We start from the raw sequence: 21,787 nt of genomic DNA, 5'->3' as shown, positions 1-21,787 counted from the left end.
TTATTTTAAGATTTTATTTATTCATGAGAGACAGAGAGAGAGAGAGAGGCAGAGACATAGAGGGAGAAGCAGGTTCCTCTCAGGGAGCCTGATGTAGGACTTGATCCCGCCCTGAGCCAGTCAGACACCCAACCGCAAAGCCATCCAGGAGTCCCATGGTTTTGATTTTCATTTCCCTAATGATCACACTGGCTTTTTCTTCTGTTTGCTATTTGCATTACCAGTCTTTTATCTTTGCCCTTTCTTTTGCTTTCATTTTTCTATGACTTTTTTTTTTTAATTTTTTTTTTAAATTTTTATTTATTTATGATAGTCACAGAGAGAGAAAGAGAGAGAGGCAGAGACATAGGCAGAGGGAGAAGCAGGCTCCATGCACCGGAAGCCCGATGTGGGATTCGATCCCGGGTCTCCAGGATCGCGCCCTGGGCCAAAGGCAGGCGCCAAACCGCTGCGCCACCCAGGGATCCCTTTTCTATGACTTTAAAAATAAGTGCCATGTTTTATAGACAGCAGATAGGTACATCTTTTTAAAAAATCTAGTTTGATCCTTTTAATTGGAATGGTTTGTTTCTTTACCTCTAATGTAGTTATGAATATTGTTTCCTTTTTTCCCTCCTTTACTGACTTTTTTTGGTTATTTGAGTGTCTTTTACATTGCTTTGTCTCCTCCTTTGGGTTTTTATATAGCATTATTTATGTATTTTTTTATTGATGGTATCCTTATGACAGTCTATCTTGAATTATTATTATGCTATCTTATATATAGTGTGAGATTCTTACAACAGTGTAATTCACTTTCTGCCCCTTGCCATCCTCTGTGGTATTGTCATAATGTATTTTACTCCTACATATGTTATAGACTTTGTGATACATTGTTGTTATTTTTAACAGTCAAATGATATTTTTAAAGACTATAAGGAAAAATATTTTTTTGAAAGATTTTATTTATGAGAGACACACAGAGAGAGGCAGAGACATAGGTGGAGGGAGAAGTAGGCTCCCTGTGGGGAGCCCAGTGTGGGACTCAGTCCCAGGACCCTGGGATCATGACCTGAGCTAAGGCAGACACTCAACCACTGAGCCACCCAGGTACCCCGAAAAGTCTTTTTTATTTGCACATTTATAATATCCAGTGTTCTTCCTTCTGTTCTATTTATCTACATGTACATCTGATACCATCTCCCTTCAGCCTAAAGACCTGGGTCTGCTGGACAAATCCTCTCACCTTTCATTTTCTGGAAGTCTTAACTTTGCCTTTGATTATCCCAGGAAAGATTTTCCATGGATAAAGAATTGTGTTGACAGTGTGCTATTTTTTTCTGGTAGCACTTTATTTTTTATTTATTTATTTTTTTAAAATTTTTATTTATTTATGATAGTCACAGAGAGAGAGAGAGAGGCAGAGACATAGGCAGAGGGAGAAGCAGGCTCCATGCACCGGGAGCCCGATGTGGGATTCGATCCCGGGTCTCCAGGATCGCGCCCTGGGCCAAAGGCAGGCGCCAAACCGCTGCGCCACCCAGGGATCCCTCTGGTAGCACTTTAAAACTCATTCCATTCTCTCCTAATCACTGCTGTCTGATGAGAAGTCTCTTACTGCCACTTTGGTTCTCCTTTATGTACCTTGTCGTTTTCTCTCTGGCTTGAGTTTTTTATGTTTGGTTTTTAGCAGTTTGTGAAGTGTTTGGTTCCTTTTTTGTATTATGCCGCTCAGGGAGCCAAGCTGACTGAATCAGTGGGTTGATGTTTTTGATCAAATTTGGAAAATTTCTAGCCATCTTAAAATACTTTTTCTTATTTCCTTTCTGCTCTTTTTTTCCTTTTGGGATCTCAGTCATGGATATTCGATCTCTTGATTCTGTTCCACAAGTTGTTGAGAATCTCTTCATTTCTTTTCAAAAAATTTTTTTTCTTTCTGTGTTTTACTTTGGATAATTTCTGTTGACTTATCTTCAGTTTCTTTAATGGAATAGCACCTTGATCAAATCAGTATTTTATTTTAAAACAACAACAACAACACACAAAATACTTCCCTTAACTGGATCCTGGCTCTATCCCAAGCCTTCCATTCTCTTCCATCCAGCCCATTGAATGTCTTGGTCTCTCAGTTCCTTGGCCTTCTCATCTTCATTTGCTTCCTTCTCCATTCCTGATTGTCTAGTACTCCATTCCCGTGCCATACCTGGACCTAGTCACTGCCTGAAACCACCTCACCTATAAAGTCAGTACTTCATCTCTCAGCGCACATCCTCCTCTCATTCAAGCTTGTCTTTGCATCTGCTCTCCCAGGAACCAGTTTCATTCTCTCCAGGAATCTATCTGTGGACCCTTTTGTTTTCTCCCAACTTCTCAGTCCCTTTTGTTCTCCACTTCAGCTATATGTCCAAGCTGCATCATTTCACTAATGTTCCCCTTAGTGTCCAAGTACTCCCTCTCCCTTCCATCCTTTGAGCATTCCCTTGGTCAAGACCCCAGCACTAGGGAAAACCTGCCGTCTGCTGCTGTGGCTGAGCACAGGATCATTGCAGGTCAGTCGTCACCTTCAATGTCACACAACAGTCCTGTTTCTCCAGTCAGCATGTCTTAGTCCTAGCAATGATGATTTAAACCTCCTCCACCTTCCTCAGACCTTCCACAGATTCTGTCCTCTCAGCAGATGACCTCTCCTCCTTTAATGAGACAGCTGAAACCCTGAAAGGAATTTCCCTAGTTTCCCACTACCAAAACCAAACCAGTCTTCTCCTTTTCTGCTCCTGATGATAGGAAAAGGGACATCTCTTGTGAGACCTCCAGCTATGCCTGGCTCCTGGCTCCTTTCACTGGCTCGGGAATTGCTGGTCTTCTAATCTGTGTAGTCAGCAGCTCCCTCTCAATGGGACTCTGATCAATACAGGTTAGGGGAGGGATCCCTGGGTGGCGCAGTGGTTTAGCGCCTGCCTTTGGCCCAGGGCGCGATCCTGGAGACCCGGGATTGAATCCCACGTCAGGCTCCCGGTGCATGGAGCCTGCTTCTCCCTCTGCCTGTGTCTCTGCCTCTCTCTCTCTCTCTCTGTGACTATCATAAAAAAAAAAAAAAAAAAAATACAGGTTAGGGGACAATGTGAAAAACAACCTAAGTTCTTGACACCGTATCACCCCAGTTTTTCACCCTCTCTTCTGCTTTTCCATTTATGTCTAAACTTTTCAAAGAGTAACCTATACTTCTTTTTGCTCAGTTCTCATTATTTCTGAACATTTGTTCAAATTCTGCTGCCTTACCTTGTTGTATTTTTTCTTTAGAGATCTTGCATCTTTATATATATATATATATATATATACACACACACACACACACACACACACACATACCTATTAAGATATAGATCTTAATAGTATCAGATCCGTAACTTTTTACCATTCAGATTTACAAAAGTTAAAAAGATTGGTAATATTCACTGCTGGTGAGGGTGTGTGAAAACTGTTCCTCTCATATATTGTTAGTGAGGCTTTAAATTGATTCAGTTTTGGGCAGCCCCTGTGGCGTAGCAGTTTGGCACCGCCTGCAGCCTGGGGTGTGAACCTGGAGACCCAGGATTGAATCCCACGTCGGGTTTCCTGTGTGGAGCCTGCTTCTCCCTCTGCCTGGGTCTCTGCTCCTCTCTCTCTGTCTCTATGAATAAATAAAATCTTTTAAAAAAATAAATTGATTGAGTTTTTTGATAGGCACTTAGCACTATTAAAAGAATGTATATAGCATTTGACCTAGTAATAATACTACTAGTAGTCTCTCCTACCTAAATACTCATGGATGTTCTTAAAGATTTGTGTATGGGGCACCCGGGTGGCTTAGTGGTTGAGTGTCTGCCTTTGGTTCAGGTCGTGATCCCAGGGTACTGGGATCAAGTCCTGTATCAGCTCCATCCGGGGAGCCTGCTTCTCCCTCTGCTATGTCTCTGTGTGTCTCTCATGAATAAATAAGATCTTGAAAAAAAAAAAGATTTGAGGATAAAAATATTTATTGGACTCTTGTTTGTGGTATGGAAAAATGGAAACAACCTAAATGTCTGCCAGTAGGAATAATGGTTAAGTAAACAATGGTATACTCAAATTATGTTAAATTCAATAGTTGGAAAGTCGAGGAATGTGAAGAGCATTCCAAGACACAATGCTGAAGTATCAGATCCAGTCACAGAATAGTAGGAATAGTAAAATTCTGTTTAGGCAAAAAAAAAAAAAGAAAGAAAAAAAAAGTATATAGAGCTATAGTGTATATATATAGAAGTTATAGGTATATGACCGAATTTTTAAAAAGGTTTTGAAAGGTCACCACCAAACTTTAGTTACTTTTGAGGTTATAAATGGAATTGGGAAATGATGGGAGTGCCAAAGTAGGGAGTGCTAAATGCTGGTTTTTGAAAATTATTTTTATAATTATGATTCAGATATTACAGAATTTAAAAACACTGAATCTTAAAGACACAAGTTTTCCAAGGTGTTTTTGATGTTTTGTAAAAGGTGAAGCATCTCAGGCATTGTGAAAATACTTTGTCAACCAGAAAAAGCCATAGAAATGGCTTATGCCATGATTTCTCTCGTGTTTCCTTTCTTGGGATTCCATTAAAAATAAAGTCATATTTTTGTATGTATACCAGTGATATGCCTGTAAATCTCTACAGATAGATTTTTACAACTTTCTTATATTGTTATTATAAAGCTTACTTTAACACATTTGGAAGGGGCATTTTTTGATATTACAAATTTGAATATTGTTAAAGAATGATTGGGCCTGAAATTTCTTTTGGATTATCATCACACTGCTATTCAGCACTTTGGCCACAGAGCATAAGAGGAGGACATAGGGATAATTGCTTTGTACTGAATGCCACTGGCTTTGGTAAGGGCAGTTTTTATATGGATTAATTTATTAGGACCTTCTTCCAGCCCACGGAGCCAAGTAATTTGACTAGGTTCCACAATAAGTAAGTAGGAGACAGAAATTTTGAGTCTACATCTCTGCCCTCAAGGCCCGTGTTGTGTTATTGTAAATTATATAATATGGGAATAGATCCAGTGGTAAGTACTTCAGAGAACATAGAAACGGCAAAAAAAGTTAAACCCATGTTTTTACAGAGCCCTCTCCAAATCCAACTCCTTTCTAAGATTATAACTATTAATTTGGTGCCTCTTTACAGACGCGCACACACACACACACATGCATGCATGTGTTTTGATACATATTTAAGTGGTTTTAAGTAACAAAAACAAAAAAATAAATGAAGTCATACTGCACATGGTATGACTTTGTCTTTATAAAAATAATGATTCCAGGGTGCTTGTCTGGCTTAGTAGGTAGAGCATGTGACTCTTGATCTCTGGGTTGTGAGTTCAAGCCCCACTGGGTGTAGAGATTACTTGAATAAACTTTAAAAACAATCCATACTGTACAGTATAATCCCATGCTGTTGAAGAGAAAAAGTACATACAAGGTATACAGTATGTATATGTTAGGGGAACCTGGCTGGCTGAGTCTGTGGAGCATGCAACTCTTGATCTCTGGGTCTTAAATTAGAGCCCTACAGAGGGGGTGGAGCTTACTTAAAAAGTCATTGAGAAATCAAATAGCTGTCAAATACTGTGAATCTCTGAGGTGAGAAAAAAAATATGTTTCCTTCCTGAACCTCGTATTTTACAGACTTTCATATATCAAGCAAGCTCATTATTTTTGTAATATTCTTTTTAAAATTTAAATCTAATCAATATATACTGTTATTTTAGTTTCAGGTGTATAATGATTCATACATTCTATATTACTCGGTGCTCATTGTGACAAGTGTCCTCTTAATCCCCATCACCTATTTCCCCTATCCCATAACATCCTCCCTTCTGGCAACCAGCAGTTTGTTCTCTGTAAGAGTCTGTTTTATGTTTGTCTCTTTGTTTCTTTCATTTCTTAAATTTCACATATGAGTGAAATCCTGTGGTATTGGTCTTTGACTTATTTCACTTAGCATAATATTGTCTGGATCCATCCGTGTTGTTAGAAATGGCAAAGTTGCATTCTTTTTTAAGGCTGGGCACTATTCAACTGCATATATATATATACCACAACCTTATCCCATTCATCTGTGGATGGACACTTGGATTGTTTCCACATCTTACTCTTCCATATTGTAAATAATGCTGCAGTAAACATAGGGGTGCATATATCCCTTGAATTAGTGTTTTTGTTTTCTTTCTTTCATTTTCTCCCAGTAGAGGAATTACTAGATCACATGGTAATTCTGTTTTTATTTTTTGAAGAACCTCCATACTGTTTTCCATAGTGGATTGTACCAGCTTACATTCCTTTTTTTCCCACATCCTCGCCAACACTTGTTAATTCTAAGTAAGCTCATTATTAAGAAATCATTTCTTATGTGCATTAAAGGCTGCTAATATGTCTGACAATGAGGATGAAATAACTAGAATTAAAACTGAGTTTAGTAATTCTCACTAAAAGCAGAATATCATTATTGATGACATCTCTAGTAATTGCAACTTTTGTTAGATTTTCTAAAAAAAGAAAATGGCTCTTAAACCCCTCACACCTTCTTTGAGACCCCCCCTCCCCCCACCCCCCACCTACAGGTACCTGGCTTGGGACATCATGTGCTGTGAAAGCCAGAGGACTTTAGGGCAGAATGGAGTTGGAGTATTCTTTATTTTCTGTGAGACAGACACCAGAGTCTGTGTTTCTCCTGACACTTTTAGTCAGAAACCGCTCACAGTCCCAGATGGAGTAGTGTGGGTATTGAGGGGGTTTGCTCTCTTTACCAGGTTGGGTTTCAATACTGGCAGAGGCAATGAAGTCTCAACGCATTATGGAGGCCTCACATGCTGCCAGAACCCTGGCTAATCTAGACCGAGAGACTATGCAAGAAAAATACCAGGATGGCGTGTACGTGCTACACCCCCAGTATCGCACAAGGTAAGAAAGCACGCAGTCACTTTGTCTCCTGTGGGGACATAAAGCCTACAGGGCTTATCATTTTACTTTATGTCTACATAATTCAGCTGTAAATACCTTACAAATAATCCCGATAACCTTATTTACTGATAGTTTGTCCATAACAACTTCAGAAGAATTTCGGGCTATTGTGGAAGTATGGAACTAGCTAAATCAATCGGCGTGATTTTACACCAAGGGCTATTCTTCAGGAAGATGGCGCTCACCTCTTGTAATGTGGTCCCCCTTAAACTTTGTAACATGTAGTTCTTTGTTTGACTACTTGTTTCCTGTAGATCTGAGTTAATAGCTGATTTGGATTGTAGAGGTTGGTCTGCATGGGAGAAGATAGGACATTCTATGCAGACAACCATGTTATATTAGCCTGGTTCTAGAACTCAGAAGGACTGGACAAAGTTTATGCAAAGTATAAAATCGTTCACTGGAAGAAGTAAGTTGTAATAAATTTGACTCCTGTTCCTTTTTAAGATTATTTCTGCTCACCATTTCCAGCTGTATCATTGCTGAGATAAATAAATATAGAAAGGACCACAATGAAAAATTACCTATTTCTTGGATTTTTCTCAGGCACTTTAAAGTAATACTTCAGAAAATAGCAAAAACATTTAATTGAGAAATGGATTGTGTGGTTAATTCCAATTTTATAGATAAAATGACATGGAAATGTTTTTTATATGTGTTGCATAATTGTGTACTAAAATAGCTTACAAGTCGTATGCATCTACAGTTTGTAAAAATGTTGTTATCTAGGAACATTTGGGTGGCTCAGTGGTTTAAGTGTTTGAGTCTTCATTTTGGTTCGGGTTATGATCTCAAGGTCATCAGATTGAGCCTTATATCAGATTTTACGTTGGGCATGGAGTCTGCTTAAGATTCTCTCTCTCTTAACCTCTGCCCCTGCCTCCAACTAAAACAAAAAGAGTCATATCTAAAGACTATGAATTACTTTAAAATCTCACATCTTTTTTTTTTTTTTTTTTTTAAGATTTATTTGAGAAAGAGTGTGTGTGTGCTAGCAGGGGGAGGGGGAGAGAGAGATAGGGACAATCTCAAGCAGGATTCCTGCTGAGCATGGAGCTGTACATGGGGCTCAATTCCTCAATCCTAACATGATCGGAGCCAAAATCAAGAGTCGGATCCTTACCTGACTGAGCTACCCAGGTGCCCCTAAATCTCATTTCTGATAAACATTTCCCTGATAAGTTTTTAAAAATCTCTGTGTATACTCAGTTTTGAAACTACTCTAGGATATTCCTAATTAGTTTCTTAAATACTTTTATTGATTTGTGGAATATTCTCATGAAATTCTTTGGAGGGCAGTCTATGACATATGTTACTTCATTGGTCATTAAACTCATTACAGTTGATTTTGGTTGGTCTGCTTGGCTAGGGCTAGATCTAGCTCCATTTTTACAGAGAGTGCACACTTCATATATGTCTTTGCCAAAACTCCTCACAGGGTTCCAAAGTACCCTGTGCTTATAGGCTTGCTTTCATGGTTTTATTTTTCTGTCATGTGAACTTGCTAAGTACCATCCACAGAATACCATGTAGATTCTTAACAAAGCAGTAATGCATTTATTCTGCTTCTTTTTAAAACTCTCTCCCCTATCAGTCAGCCCATTAAAGCAGATGTCCTTTTTATTCATGGCCTTATGGGAGCAGCATTCAAAACATGGCGCCAGCAGGACACTGAACAGGTTTTAACTGAGAAGATTTTAGAGGATGAAGGCAGGTATACAACGTGTTGGCCCAAGGTAAGGAAGTCCTAACTTTGCTAGGCCACCTTCTTCATGACACACTCTACCATCTCTGGCTGTTGATTTTGATTTGCTTATTTTTCTCTTTTTATGGGATTTCTCCTCCATGCAGTTTTCCTGTCCCTTAAGGACAATTGTAGTATGTTCATGAGCAGCTGGGCTTGTCATCCTGCCTTCTGTTGTGTAATTTCTTGTTAGGATGTGGGCTATAACTTTATTTTTATTTTTTTTAAACCTTAGAACATTTTTTTTTTAAGATTTTATTCATTTACTCATGAAAGACACAGAGAGTGAGAGAATCAGAGACATAGGCAGAGGGAGAAACAGGCTCAATGCAGGGAGCCCGATGTGGGACATGATCCCAGGTCTCTGGGATCACAACCTGAGCCGAAGGCAGACGCCCAACCACTGAGCCACCCAGGCGTCCCTGGGCTATATTTATTTTTATTTATTTTTTTTAAAGGTTTTGTTTATTCATGAGAGACACGGAGAGAGAGGCAGAGACACAGGCAGAGGGAGAAGCAGGCTCCACGCAGGGAGCCCGATGTGGGACTCGATCCCAAGACCCCAGGATCATGCCCTGAGCCAAAGGCAGATGCTCAACCGCTGAGCCACTCAGGCATCCCTGGACTATAACTTTAAAAGAATATTTCATTGAGTAAAAAATGGGCAAGGACCCATTTTTAGTTCACTCCTATTAAAAATGTAACAAATAATACATTCATAATAGTTAGCTCGTTCTGTGATTTTAATAATTATAACAATAGGAATACTTTGAAGAAATAATTCTACTTTGGATTTCCTTAGTGATATTTCTTCTAAGAGCCTTAACTCTGGGATCAACACATTGAATACAGTGTACCTAAAGCTCAGTGAAAATGGATATGTGTGTAGTTTCCAGGGCTTTGTACCACCATAGCTTTTTCACCTTCATGGAGGCTTATCCCACAGAGAGAATGGTTTACATTTTGTCTCTGACAACACTTAATTGTGGAAAGTATGATTGGCCTAAGGTCCAGAGATGGAACTGTGACTAAGTATCTGAGTTCTCAGCTCGAATCTCCAACCATCAGGCTGTACGGTCTGTCCTAGGTCATAACTTTCTATGAAATGCTTTCTAAAAGCCAATTTGATCTGGAGTCCAAAAACTCCTTGCTTTTGGCTATAGCACATTAAAACTGAAAATATTCTCTTGAACCTCTCATTGGCTTTATGCTATAAATATTGATGCCTCGTTATGACCAGAAACATAAAAAGATAAAATGCTGGAACTGATTTTCTAGTCACCTTTTAACTTTATTCCAATGTAATGTTTAATAGTCATCAGTATCACAGTGGCCTTTAGTTACAGGTGTCAATCACTAGGAAACAACAGGAGCAGTGGAAATTCACATGTGTTGTTTTGTACCTTTTATTTTGTGTAGACATGGTTGGCAAGAGACTGTCCTGCTCTCCGAATTATATCTGTGGAGTATGATACCAGCCTTAGCGACTGGAGAACGAGGTGTCCTATGGAAAGGTAACAGAGAGGATGCTGTGGACTCAGAGCAAGGCCCAGGGTCCAGGCCACAAGTGGACCCTCAGGGGTGGAGGGGAGCTTTATCTTTTGATACGACAAACAGAATTTTATTATGAAAAGCCTAACCTTTTTTTCTCTTCTATAAGGACTTAATAACATGTAAACAATGAAATAGTATAAGGTTTAGATTAGATGTAGTGTCAGTGTTGGCCTCCTAAAGTGGTTCATTTATAACTATTCTAGTAATAAGGACTGTGGATTCTATAGCAAAATCTCCTTTACTCCCAGAAGTAAATGTGAGGCTTTTTGCTTTTGTGTTCACAAGTATATATTGGCTATAGGAAGCAAAGGAAAAGATGCTGTGTAATGCAGGCTGCCTGTGTCACTTGTATATCTTATGTGTCAATTGTATATATAAGAAGAAGAGCTCTGGGACCTAGAGTAACTGATTCTACTTTTGACCCACTGTGTCATCTTAGACAAGTCATCTCACTTGTCTGGGAAGCTTGGTCTGCAAATTGAGAGCATTGGTCTGAATCACTGTTAGGAAGCTGAGTGCTGTCTGCGAATGGCCCCCATGTAGGTGCTGGAGGAAGTGTTCTCCGGGGTCTTTCCTTATTGCAGCCAAAAGGAGCTTTGACAAACTGTTACTGCAAGGAGAGGATTTTATAGATAAACAGTTTGAAATTATCAGACTAGATAGTTTTGAAGTTCCCTTTTAGCTTGAAAATTACTTTTTAATTTATAAAGATTTTTATTTATTTATTCATGAGAAACACAGAAAGAGAGAGAGGCAGAGACACAGGCAGAGGGAGAAGCAGGCTCCATGCAGGGGACCTGATGTGAGACTTGCGGCAGGATCAGGCCCTGGGCTGAAGGCAGCCCTAAACTGCTGAGCCACCCAAACCCTGCTTGTATAGTAAATGAATGGCTTGTCCTGGACCTACGTATTCCGTTTTGCCAGTGTGACTAAGTTAGAAATGGGGAATGAGCAGCTGTAGAAATCAGACAGAGTAGGGATGATCCTGACCCCAAAATGTTATATGTGGTATTGGCCCAATAAAAGCTCTTGCCTCAAAAACTTGGATAGTAAAATTAGGGCAGGAAGCAGGATGCAGAATCAATAACTTCCTATCATGTCTGCCGTTTTCATTTTGTTTAGAAAGTCCATCGCATTCAGGAGCAACGAACTTCTAAGGAAGCTCAGAGCTGCCGGTGTTGGAGATAGGCCAGTCATTTGGGTATCACATAGCATGGGAGGTATGTCTCATTTTTGTGAAGCCAGCACTGTGAGGTTATTCAGCTAGTGGGGCTAACCTGTTACCGCAGCTCCCTGGTTCACTTAATTCTGGCCCCCTTTCCCTCTAAATTAATGTTTTTGGATACAGTGAAGAGATTTTAGATTACTACTTTGCTTCTATGCCAATTATTTTTCCACAAGGGGACCACTAGTAACAAACCATGTCGAAGGAACATGCGTTTGACAATGTGTAATACTTGCATGTAGCAATAATCAGTAAACATCAGAAGCGGTGCCTGCTAAGGGGGAGGTGTGATGGCAGATATCTGCTCTTTGGTTCTGTCATGCACTTGCTAGGTGTCATCTGCTTCTCCCAGCCCACTCCTCGCGAGAGTGGTCACCATCTGCCGTGGAGAGGGCCTTGCTACAGCCTCTGGCCTCTTCTATCTGATGAAATGCTCAGGATTGCAGATTCTGCCTTGGGGCTTTTTGCTGAGGGAGAGGTAGTTGCAGCCCTCTGGGTCCACAGAGATCCACTGTTACCATCTAAGTGACCTTTGTGTTGCATTATCAGCTTCAAGCCCAGGGTGGGGGGGATGGAAGAGTTGATGTCTTCCTAGATGCATTTTCCTACAGAAGCTTTGTTTTCCATGGTGGATAAGCTTCATGGTACTCTTTTTTGAATAATTAGTACTGTCCTAATGGTGTGGGGGCAAGATGGGAGAGCCTGGGTGCTGCAGATTTACTTCATTGGTGGACACCCAACATAGCATTACTTAATATTCTGTGGGACAGTGTATCCTGTGATATGAGATCTGTCTTTCAGCTGAGTTTCTAGAATCTTACCTATTTGTATGCATCTCGTTTGCATTTGTATGCATTTCCCAACCCCCTTGTTTTAGATTAATGGAGGGAAGAAAAACAGCTTATGCATTGTTTTTCTTTGTATGGCTAGGTCTTCTTGTCAAAAAAATGCTGTTGGAAGCCTCCAAGAAGCCAGAAATGAGTGCTGTTATAAACAATACCAGAGGAATTATTTTTTATAGCGTCCCTCATCATGGATCCCATCTGGCTGAATACTCTGTTAATATTCGCTATCTTCTGTTTCCCTCTTTGGAAGTCAAAGAACTCAGCAAGGGTAATATTTACCTTCTGTCATGGAGGGAATTGGGATTATATTAATATCCATTATACAGGAGAAGGAGAAAAAGAAGACAGTTTCTAACTTTACTGTATTATCCCACTTTATTATTTGTATACAAATTGTGTTTAGACTATCACAGAAAATTTTTAGTTTGGGCTTGATTTTTCTGATACCCTTCCTTAAGCCATTATTTGCTCAAATTAATAATTTTAATACTGTCTTAAGTATTTAAAACTTTAAGAATTATTCCAAATTACCAAGGAACTGCTTTTTTCCCAGGAGTTTGGAAAATCAGCTATTAAAATATAAACAAACAAGATTTTCAGGGTATTAAGTATAATGTACTTACTTATTTTGATTAATAAACATTTTCTGTGTTTCTGGAACCCCTGTTAATTGATTTGGAACCCCTGGCTGAGCCTTTAATATGCCAGTTGTCTTTTCGTATTTATTTTCTTTCTTTTGCTTTATGGAGAGTTACTTTTATCTTCTAAACCTTCTATTTGAACCTTATTTTTTGCAGTCAAGTTTTATTTTCCAGAAACTCTTTCTTGTTCTCTGATTCTTTTGAAATCATTCTAATGATATGATTAGTTTTTCCTTAAAGTTCGTCTCTTCACTGAGTTCTGTGTCTTCTGTGCCCAGGTTTTTTGATTACCCACTGGGTCTCTTTCAGTTGTAAGCTATCCTCTAGTATGGGTCTAGAGGCTCTAGTATGTCTAGTATGTCTTGGTTGCCTTTATCCAGTTGAGAATGGGGGGACAGGCACTCTGTGATTATAGACAGGCCTTGCCGATGGGAAGCTGTGCTTTAGGGTGATGGTGCCATCACTCTGAGGGACCCCAGTCCAACATACTACATGGCCCCACATGTATCCGGTCAGCCAATAACATGTGGAACCTCTCCCTCTGCCTGCTGGCCTCTATCAATCAGTTCTGATGTGGCTACAGCTTTTTACTCTCATCTTAATGGCTTCTTAGGAAGGAGAGAAAATAAGTTATTATCTTGAATCAGAACCCTAATTTTCTCTTTAGTACATTTTATTATGAATTGGGTAAACAGAATTTGTCACAATCTTGTTTTCTGTAATTTTAATTTTACAGATTCTCCTGCACTTAAAACACTACAGGATGACTTTCTGGAGTTTGCTAAAGACAAAAATTTCCAGGTGCTGAATTTTGTAGAAACACTGCCAACTTACATTGGTAGCATGATTAAACTGCATGTGGTACCCGTGGAATCAGCAGGTATTCCCTCTTTTGAAATTTGTTTGCTATTAGATGCTTAGTTGGTGGTACCTAGTTTAATTATAAACAACCCACTTATATATTCAGCTTCTCAGTTTTAGGAGACAGTTATATGAAGATCTAGACTTTATTATTCTTTTCAGCTATAGATTAAAATTTCCCTGCCAACATACAACCATGGCACTACTCCTCCCTTCCTTCATTTAACTGGCCAGCTAGCAGAGGTTAATTGGCTGCCCCTAACTTAGCCATCACAGTAAGTGCTGTTGAATTAAGGTAAGAATAGACAACTTTTCTATCAGCTAGAGTGAAAGGAGTATTTCATTTAACAGACTGAGAATTGATTTGTTAAAGCTTTCTACATGCAGCTAAAGGTTTGGAAGCTTTAGTAAATGGAAGATCATATTGTTTTAACATTAGTTTTTTTCCATTGGAATCTTAGATGGGGAATAGTCAAGCAACAATTTCTTTTATAAACCTGAGGTTGAAGGAAATAACCAATACCTGTTACTGTAGTATATTAGGCTCTTTGAGGTAGGGCCCAAATCTTAATTCTCTTTATAGCCTCCTATATTACTCCATATGTAGTAGATAACCCACACATTTCCTTCATTGGAATGCTTTTCTCTCACCTGGCCAACCCATTTACCTCTGAGGCAATGTTAGGTGCTGTCCTGGTGGCACTTGGCCATACTGAGAGCTCTCAGGGACAGAGTGCATCTGGAGTGCCTGCCAATTGGTTCTAAAACCTGTATAAGTTTTCCTAACTCCATTATGCATTATCTAAATAAAATGAAAGATGTAATACTCTGTAGTATAACTTAAATAGGCTTTCGCCACAAAGTAATATGCTGTAGGGTAAGGAGTTACTATTTAGTAGTTGAAGAACTTAAAAAAAAAAGACTGGAAACTTGAAGCAAAAGTAAAGATATTGTGGACCAGCTGTTTCTAGCAACAGAGCCTTGTAATTCTGTCTGCCCTTTATTTGGGGTCACGAGGAGGCTTGTCTTCCTTCATAACCATGACCTGTATTCCTTACCTGGCTGTCCTCACCAGGACCTCGTGTCACTTTCATCCAGGTGGACTTTGTTAGGCTGAAACTGCAGAACCTCCACTCAGTCCCTCAAGCACTAAATCATCTCCCCCACCCCCACCGCCCGGCAGAGTAAAGAATAGATCCTTTTTTTTTTTTTTTTCTTTAAAGAATAGATCCTATGTGAGACATTCCTACTCTTGTCATCAGGATAAGGGAGCTCATTATGAAGTATAATAACATAAATACTAGGAGAAAAGGTGGTTAAAAGAAGCTTGAAATAATTTAGTAATGTCATGCATGTATATAAAGGTTTTGAAGATGATACTGTTCAGATTCTGTTATTAAATTAGAAATAGGGATTGCTGGGTGGCTCAGTGGTTTAGCGTCTGCCTTTGGCCCAGGATCCTAGAGTCCCGGGATTGGGTCCCACGTCGGGCTCCTGGCATGGAGCCTGCTTCTCCCTCCTCCTGTGTCTATCATAAATAAATAAATAAATAAATCTTAAAAAAAAATAAATAAATTAGAAATAGCCCAGAACACATATGAAGAATTTATGAAAAGCATAAATTTATACCTACTGAGAATCTGTTCTTGTGAGAGTAGTCACATGTAGCTTAGCTATGGTCAAACTTCCAGGTCTGTATCTTTTTTGAATCCCTTATCACAACCAAATCACCATTTGGAACTACCTATTTATCTTTCAATATTGACAGGGGAAGGGTATATTTTTACATAGATTTTATTGACATTTTTGTTTTCTTCAGATTTAGGCATTGGAGATCTAATTCCTGTGGACGTTGACCATTTGAACATTTGTAAGCCAAAGAAAAAGGATGCTTTTTTATACCAGCGTACCTTACAATTCATCTGTGAAACTTTAGCCAAAGACCTTGAAAACTGAGTTCTCTTCTTCCATTTTGCAAGAAACTTGGTGTTCTTTTTCTCTTGCTAAGCTCTAAGCAATCATGCAAACACAGGCGCTATGGCATCAATGTGGTCTGGAGCATGTTGCAGGCAACAGAATATTGTTCTCACTTCATGCCCTGTAAAGCACAAACACTGGATTCTTTTGATTTAAAAGAAATTCCATGTGTGCTAGCTTATGTTTTGCAGTGTTGTCCCTTGTGCAAGGAACAAACCGCTATGGATAGAAAATGCCTTTGTCATCCGTGACTGTCTCCAGCTCATGGCAGGAGGAACACTGATGGTTTCTAAAGGAAAACAATCATCACCTTCCATAAAAATGCCATTTGGAGGGTATCTAGACTAGAGAGGAGACTTAACTAGAATATAAAGGCTTTTTGTTCTGGATATCCATGTGCTGTAAATTTAAAAAAAATATATCTGTGTAAACCTTTGTCTCACATGTTACCTTTGTCAGACCTATTGTCATCCATGGGTCAATTCCTTATAAGTTTTTATTTTCATACTACTGAGAACAAATACTTCTCTTTTTAAAAGAATTGTAGCCTATAGTAATTCTTTCGAGACTATAGCTACCTATACTTATAATTTTTCCCAGATAAGGATAAAGTAGCTAATCCATTATTGATCAGAGTCTGAAATAAAACTATTCTAAGCCATTATATTATACTAGCAATACTTACTATCAAGATTTTCTGATTCTCTTTAGCTAAATAATGTATACCTTTCTTTCATGCTCATTTGAAAGTTTTATCAATTGACCTTGAGCGTGTGAGAAATAGGAAGTCGTGGGATGCCTGGCTGGCTCAGTTAATAAGACTGTAACTCTTGATCTGGGGGTCGTGAATTCTAGCCCCACATTGGGTGTAGAGATTGCTTAAAAATAAAATCTTTAAGAAAAAAAAAAGGAAATAGGAAAGCATGTTGATGACTTATTTTTAAATAGCATTATTGGGATGCCTGGGTGGCTCAGCGATTGAGCATCTGCCTTCGGCTCAGGGCATGATCCCAGAGTTCCGGGATGGAGTCCCACATCGAGCTCCCTGCAAGGAGCCTGCTTCTCCCTCTGCTTATCTCTGCCTCTTTCTCTGTGTCTCTCGTGAATAAATAAATAAAGTCTTTTTGAAAAATAATTTAAATAACAGCATTATTAAGATAGAAATCACATACCATAAAATTCACCCTTTTAAATATAGTGTTGTACAACCTTCCCCATTATCTAATTTCAGAACATTTCATCATCCCCCAAATTAAGTTATACCCATTAGCAATCATTCCTTACCTCCTTTCCTCAGCCCTTGGCAAACACTAATCTACTTCCTCTATGAATTTGACTATTATGGACATTTCATATAAATGGAAATCATACAATATGTGGCCCTTTGTGTCTGGCTTCTTTTTCTTAGCCTGTTTTCAGGGTTCATTTATGATGTTGCGTGTATCAGAACCTCATTCCTTTTTATGGTCAAATATTCAGTTGTGTGGAGATATACCCATTTGATTATGCATTCATCAGCTGATAGATATTTCTGTTCTTTCTGTTTTTTGGCTATTATGAATAATGCTGCTGTAAACATTTATGTACAAGTTTTTATGTGGACATGTTTTCCATTCTCTTGGATATATACTAAGAGTGGAATTGCTGGGTCCTGTTAAACCTGTCTTTAGCATTTTGAAGATGGTAGACACTTGTAGAATGGGATAGTCAAAGCTAAAACTGGAGTATAGCATTTGAAGGTAAACTGAGGTTATCAGTAAACCCTATCAACATTTGTTTAATTATGCAGCAAACAAGTGACTTAACCACTTGTTTTATTATGTAGATACAGTGAATATACCAATTAGCTCACAACAGTAAGTAAGCTAACAATAAGTACTAGCTAATGGATGCCTGTTTGCATATCTTAAAGGTGCTGCCTTAGGCTCAGGCTACTTGATCCTCCATGGAGACTGGAGAGGTAGAAGGGAGGCATATCTACATTCTCCCTCTGGCCCATTCCAGGTCATTGGTGTCTCCCTGGAAGAACCTTGTGCATGTATTGTGACCTGGCTTTTGTGGGTGCTACCCAGGGAATGCACCCCTCGAATGCCTGACTTTGGTGGCCATCAGAACCTGTGTTTGCAGGTCCCTCAGCATGTAGCAAACAAACATTCAGGGCCCACCACAGAGGCAGTAGGCAGAAACACCCATCTCCCAGTCTTTCCCTGAAAGAAATCTATTTACAACTTTAAAAGTCCAGCTTCTAGTCAGCCTGCCTCTAGGTACTGACAGATCCTCCTCCCTTTTGGAACATTGACAGGTTTTGGCAGAGCCTCAACTGGTGGCAAACACTAAGAACAAAGAAGGTGGCTTGGATAGTCACAAAGGTTTGAGAGAGAATCAAGAGCTCAGACTGAATGACAAATTTCATCTCCTAAATAAGACCACTCTGTCAATACTGGGAGAAGTGGGTGTTTTACTTAATGCACAGAAATCAACAGTGATGAGGAAAATGATTAAACAGAAGAATATAGAAGATGAAACTTAAGAAACAGACCTTTGCATGAGCAAAGTGAGAATTTCAACATAGGCCTAGAATATATAAGCATTTACCAAACAAATTATAAAGCTGGAAAATATAAACTGGCAAATCCCATAGCGTGTTTGTTTCAATGACAGACTAGATTGTGTGGAAGAAAGGATCAACAAACTCAAAGATGGCAGGAATTTATCCAATCAGAGGACCAAAAAGAATAAATGCATTATAGGGTTCCTTAAAAGAGAAAGGGGCAGAGAGCTTATTCAAAGAAATAATTGCTGAATTCTTCCCCAACCAGGAAACCCAGAGAATATCAAATAAAATGAATCCAAACATACCCATACCAAGATACATTATAATTAAATTGCCAAAAGTTAAAGATCAGAGAATCTTAAGAGTAGCAAGAGAAAATGGTTATATACAAGGGAACCCCATAATACTGTTGGCAGATTTTTCTGCAGAAACTTTGCAGGCCAGAAGAGAATGGTGTAATCAAAGTGCTGAAAGAAAAAAATTGGCAATCAAGAATACCTGGCAAAATTCTTCAGAATTGAAGAAGAGATAAAGAGTTTTCCAGACAAGCAAAAGCTGAAGGAGTTCATCGCCACTAGACCAGCCTTACTCGAGATGTTCAGGGAATCCTTCAAGCAGAAATGAAAGGATGCTATTAGTAACAGGAAAACATGAAAGTATAAATCTCACTGGTAAGGGTAAATATATGATTAAATTCAGAACACACTAATAATGTAATAGTGGCGGGTAAATCACTTATAAATCTAATATGAAGGCAAAAGGCAAAAGTACTAAACTACAATTTGTTAATGGATATACAAGATCTGAATATGTAATTTGTGACATCAAAAGCAAAATGGGTGTAAAAATAGCTTTAGTAGACATTTGAACTTAGTTTAAAATAAATGTTTTATGTAAGCTTCATAGTAATCTGAATGCAAAAACTTAAATATATAACAGAGAAAGGAAAACAATTAGACATGGACTTACTGTTGCCATTTTATTAACCATTACTTTAAATGTAAATGGACTGAATTCTCCAAGCAAAAGACAGAGTCACTGAGTATATTTAATAAAACCAAACTATAGCTGCCTATAAGACACTCACAGACTGCAAGTGAAGAGATAGAGATTTTTTTTAAGATTTTATTTATTCATGAGAGACAGAGAGAGAGAGAGAGGCAGAGACACAGGCAGAGGGAGAAGCAGGCTCCATGCAGGGAGCCTGACATGGGACTCGATCCCGGAACTCCAGGACCATGCCCTGGGCCAAAGGCAGGCACTAAACTGGCTGAGCCACCCATGGATCCCAAGATGGAGATATTTGATACAAATGGAAACCAGAAAGCAGGAGTAGCTTTTTTTTATATTAGACAAAATAGACTTAAAGCCAAAGACTGTAATTAGGGACAACTTGACGGGATGAGCACTGGATGTTATGCTATATGTTGGCAAATTGAACTCCAATAAAAGAAATGTACAAAAAGAAAGTTATATAATAAAAGGGTCAATCCAAAAACATATATTTGTAAATATTTGCATACCCAACATAGCATGTAAATATATGAAACAAATATTAACACACCTGAAGAGTAAAAAACCCAGTAATAGGAACTTCAGTACCCTGCTTTTCAATAATGTATACATCATCCAGACAGAAGTTAATAAACATTGGACTTAAATGACATCAGGCCAGACGGACTTAATAGATAATTACAGAACATTCCATCCAACAGTAGCAGAATACGCATTGTTCTCAAGTGCATGTAGAACATTCTCCAGGATAGATGATACATTAGGCCACAAAACAAGTCAATAAATTTAAGAAGACTGAAATCTATCAAGCATCTTTACTGACTACAGTGGTGTGAAACTAGAAATCAATGAAAAGAAGGAAACTGGAAAATTCACAAATATGTGGAGATTAAACATGCAGCTGAATAAGCAATGGGTTAAAGAAAAAAATAAAAATAAAAAATACCTTGAGACAAATCAAAATGGAAATACAACATACCAAAACTTAAGGAATGTAGCAAAACCATTTCTAAGAGGGAAGTTTACAGCAACAAATGCCTACAACTAAGAAAAAAAGATTTCAAACAACCTAACTTTGTCTTAAGTAACCAGAAAAAAACACCCAACTATGCCCAAAGTTAGTAAAGGAAAGAAAAATCACAATGGAAATACATGAAATAGATTCTCAAAAGATAATAGAGGGGTACCTGGGTGGCTCAGTTGGTTAAGTGTCTGACTCGATATCAACTTGGGTCTTGTTGTCAGGTTCATGAGTTCAAGCACCACGTTGGGGTCCATGAAAAATAATAGAAAATATCAGTGAATCTGAGCTGGATTTTGAAAAGGTAAAACAAACTAGCTACCCTACCCAAGATAAACAAAAGGGAGAGGACCCAAATAAAATTAGAAATGAAAGAGGAGGCCCTTGAATAGCCCTCTATTGAAGAGCAGCAGCCATGGCTCTGTGCTACCTTACAGCCTCAACAAGCTCCACAAAGTGAATGTGAGCAAGCTGAGACACAACCACTGCTACAGGCACACACCAAGTTCATGTGGAACATCTGAGAAGTGTGTGGCATCACTACATACTATGGAGCTGCTCAGTCTCCAAGGACAAATGGGCCCTCAGGTTCATCAAGAAAAGGGTGGGAACATACATCCATGCCAAGAAGAGACAGGAGCTGAGCAACATCCTGGAAACTATAAGAAAAGTGGCAGCCAAGAAGGACTGAACCCCTCCCCTCTAAGTAATAAAGCCTTTTTTGGAACTTAAAAAAAAAAAAAAGGAGTGAAAGACATTACAACTAACAACACAAATACTGAGAATCATGAGACTAATAGGAACAATATTTATGAATAAAGTGGACAACCCAGAAGAAACAGATAAAATCCTAGACATATAATCTACTATAACTGAATTGTGAAGGAATAGAAAATCTGCACAGTCCAATTACTAGTAAGGAGATTGAATCAGTAGTCAAAAAAAAAATCCAATAAAGAAAAGTCCTGGACCAGATCATTTCTTTGATGAATCTACCAAATATTTAAAGAAGAATTAATACTAATCCCTCTCAAACTCTTCCAAAAAGTAGAAGAGGGAATACTTCCAAATTCATGAGGCCAGCATTACCCTGAAGTAAAACCTGACAAGAACCACATCCCTGATGAAATAGATGTAAAAATGCTCTGCAAAATATATTAGCCAACTGAATTCAACAGTATAATAGAAAGATCATACACCATGATCAAGTGGAATTTATTCCAAGGATTTGAGATGGTTCAACATCTGCAAATCAATCAATGTGGTATACCACACTGACAAAATGAAGAAAAAGCATTCAAAAAATTTGACAATTCATGATAAAAACTCTCAACAATGTGGCTAT

General features: G+C 38.6%; 1 protein-coding gene across 15 annotated transcripts in view; it reads left to right on the top strand.

The window, feature by feature from the left end:
* The window catches only part of SERAC1 (serine active site containing 1), a 72,008-nt gene extending 54,782 nt beyond the window's left edge, over window positions 1-17,226 (top strand). For all 15 annotated transcript variants that reach the window (XM_072829117.1, XM_072829160.1, XM_072829205.1 and 12 more), the window contains 7 exons: window positions 6,796-6,946; window positions 8,601-8,742; window positions 10,170-10,264; window positions 11,427-11,524; window positions 12,460-12,642; window positions 13,752-13,895; window positions 15,696-17,226. In XM_072829117.1, the coding sequence (XP_072685218.1) occupies window positions 6,796-6,946; window positions 8,601-8,742; window positions 10,170-10,264; window positions 11,427-11,524; window positions 12,460-12,642; window positions 13,752-13,895; window positions 15,696-15,832 (950 nt within the window). In that variant the 3' untranslated portion in view covers window positions 15,833-17,226. The remainder of the gene's footprint in view (window positions 1-6,795; window positions 6,947-8,600; window positions 8,743-10,169; window positions 10,265-11,426; window positions 11,525-12,459; window positions 12,643-13,751; window positions 13,896-15,695) is intronic.
* Window positions 17,227-21,787: the final 4,561 nt, after the last annotated feature.

This window comes from Canis lupus, chromosome 1 (assembly GCF_048164855.1).
Source record: "Canis lupus baileyi chromosome 1, mCanLup2.hap1, whole genome shotgun sequence".
Lineage (NCBI taxonomy): Eukaryota > Metazoa > Chordata > Mammalia > Carnivora > Canidae > Canis > Canis lupus.
This window is presented reverse-complemented; position numbering and strand designations above follow the sequence as displayed.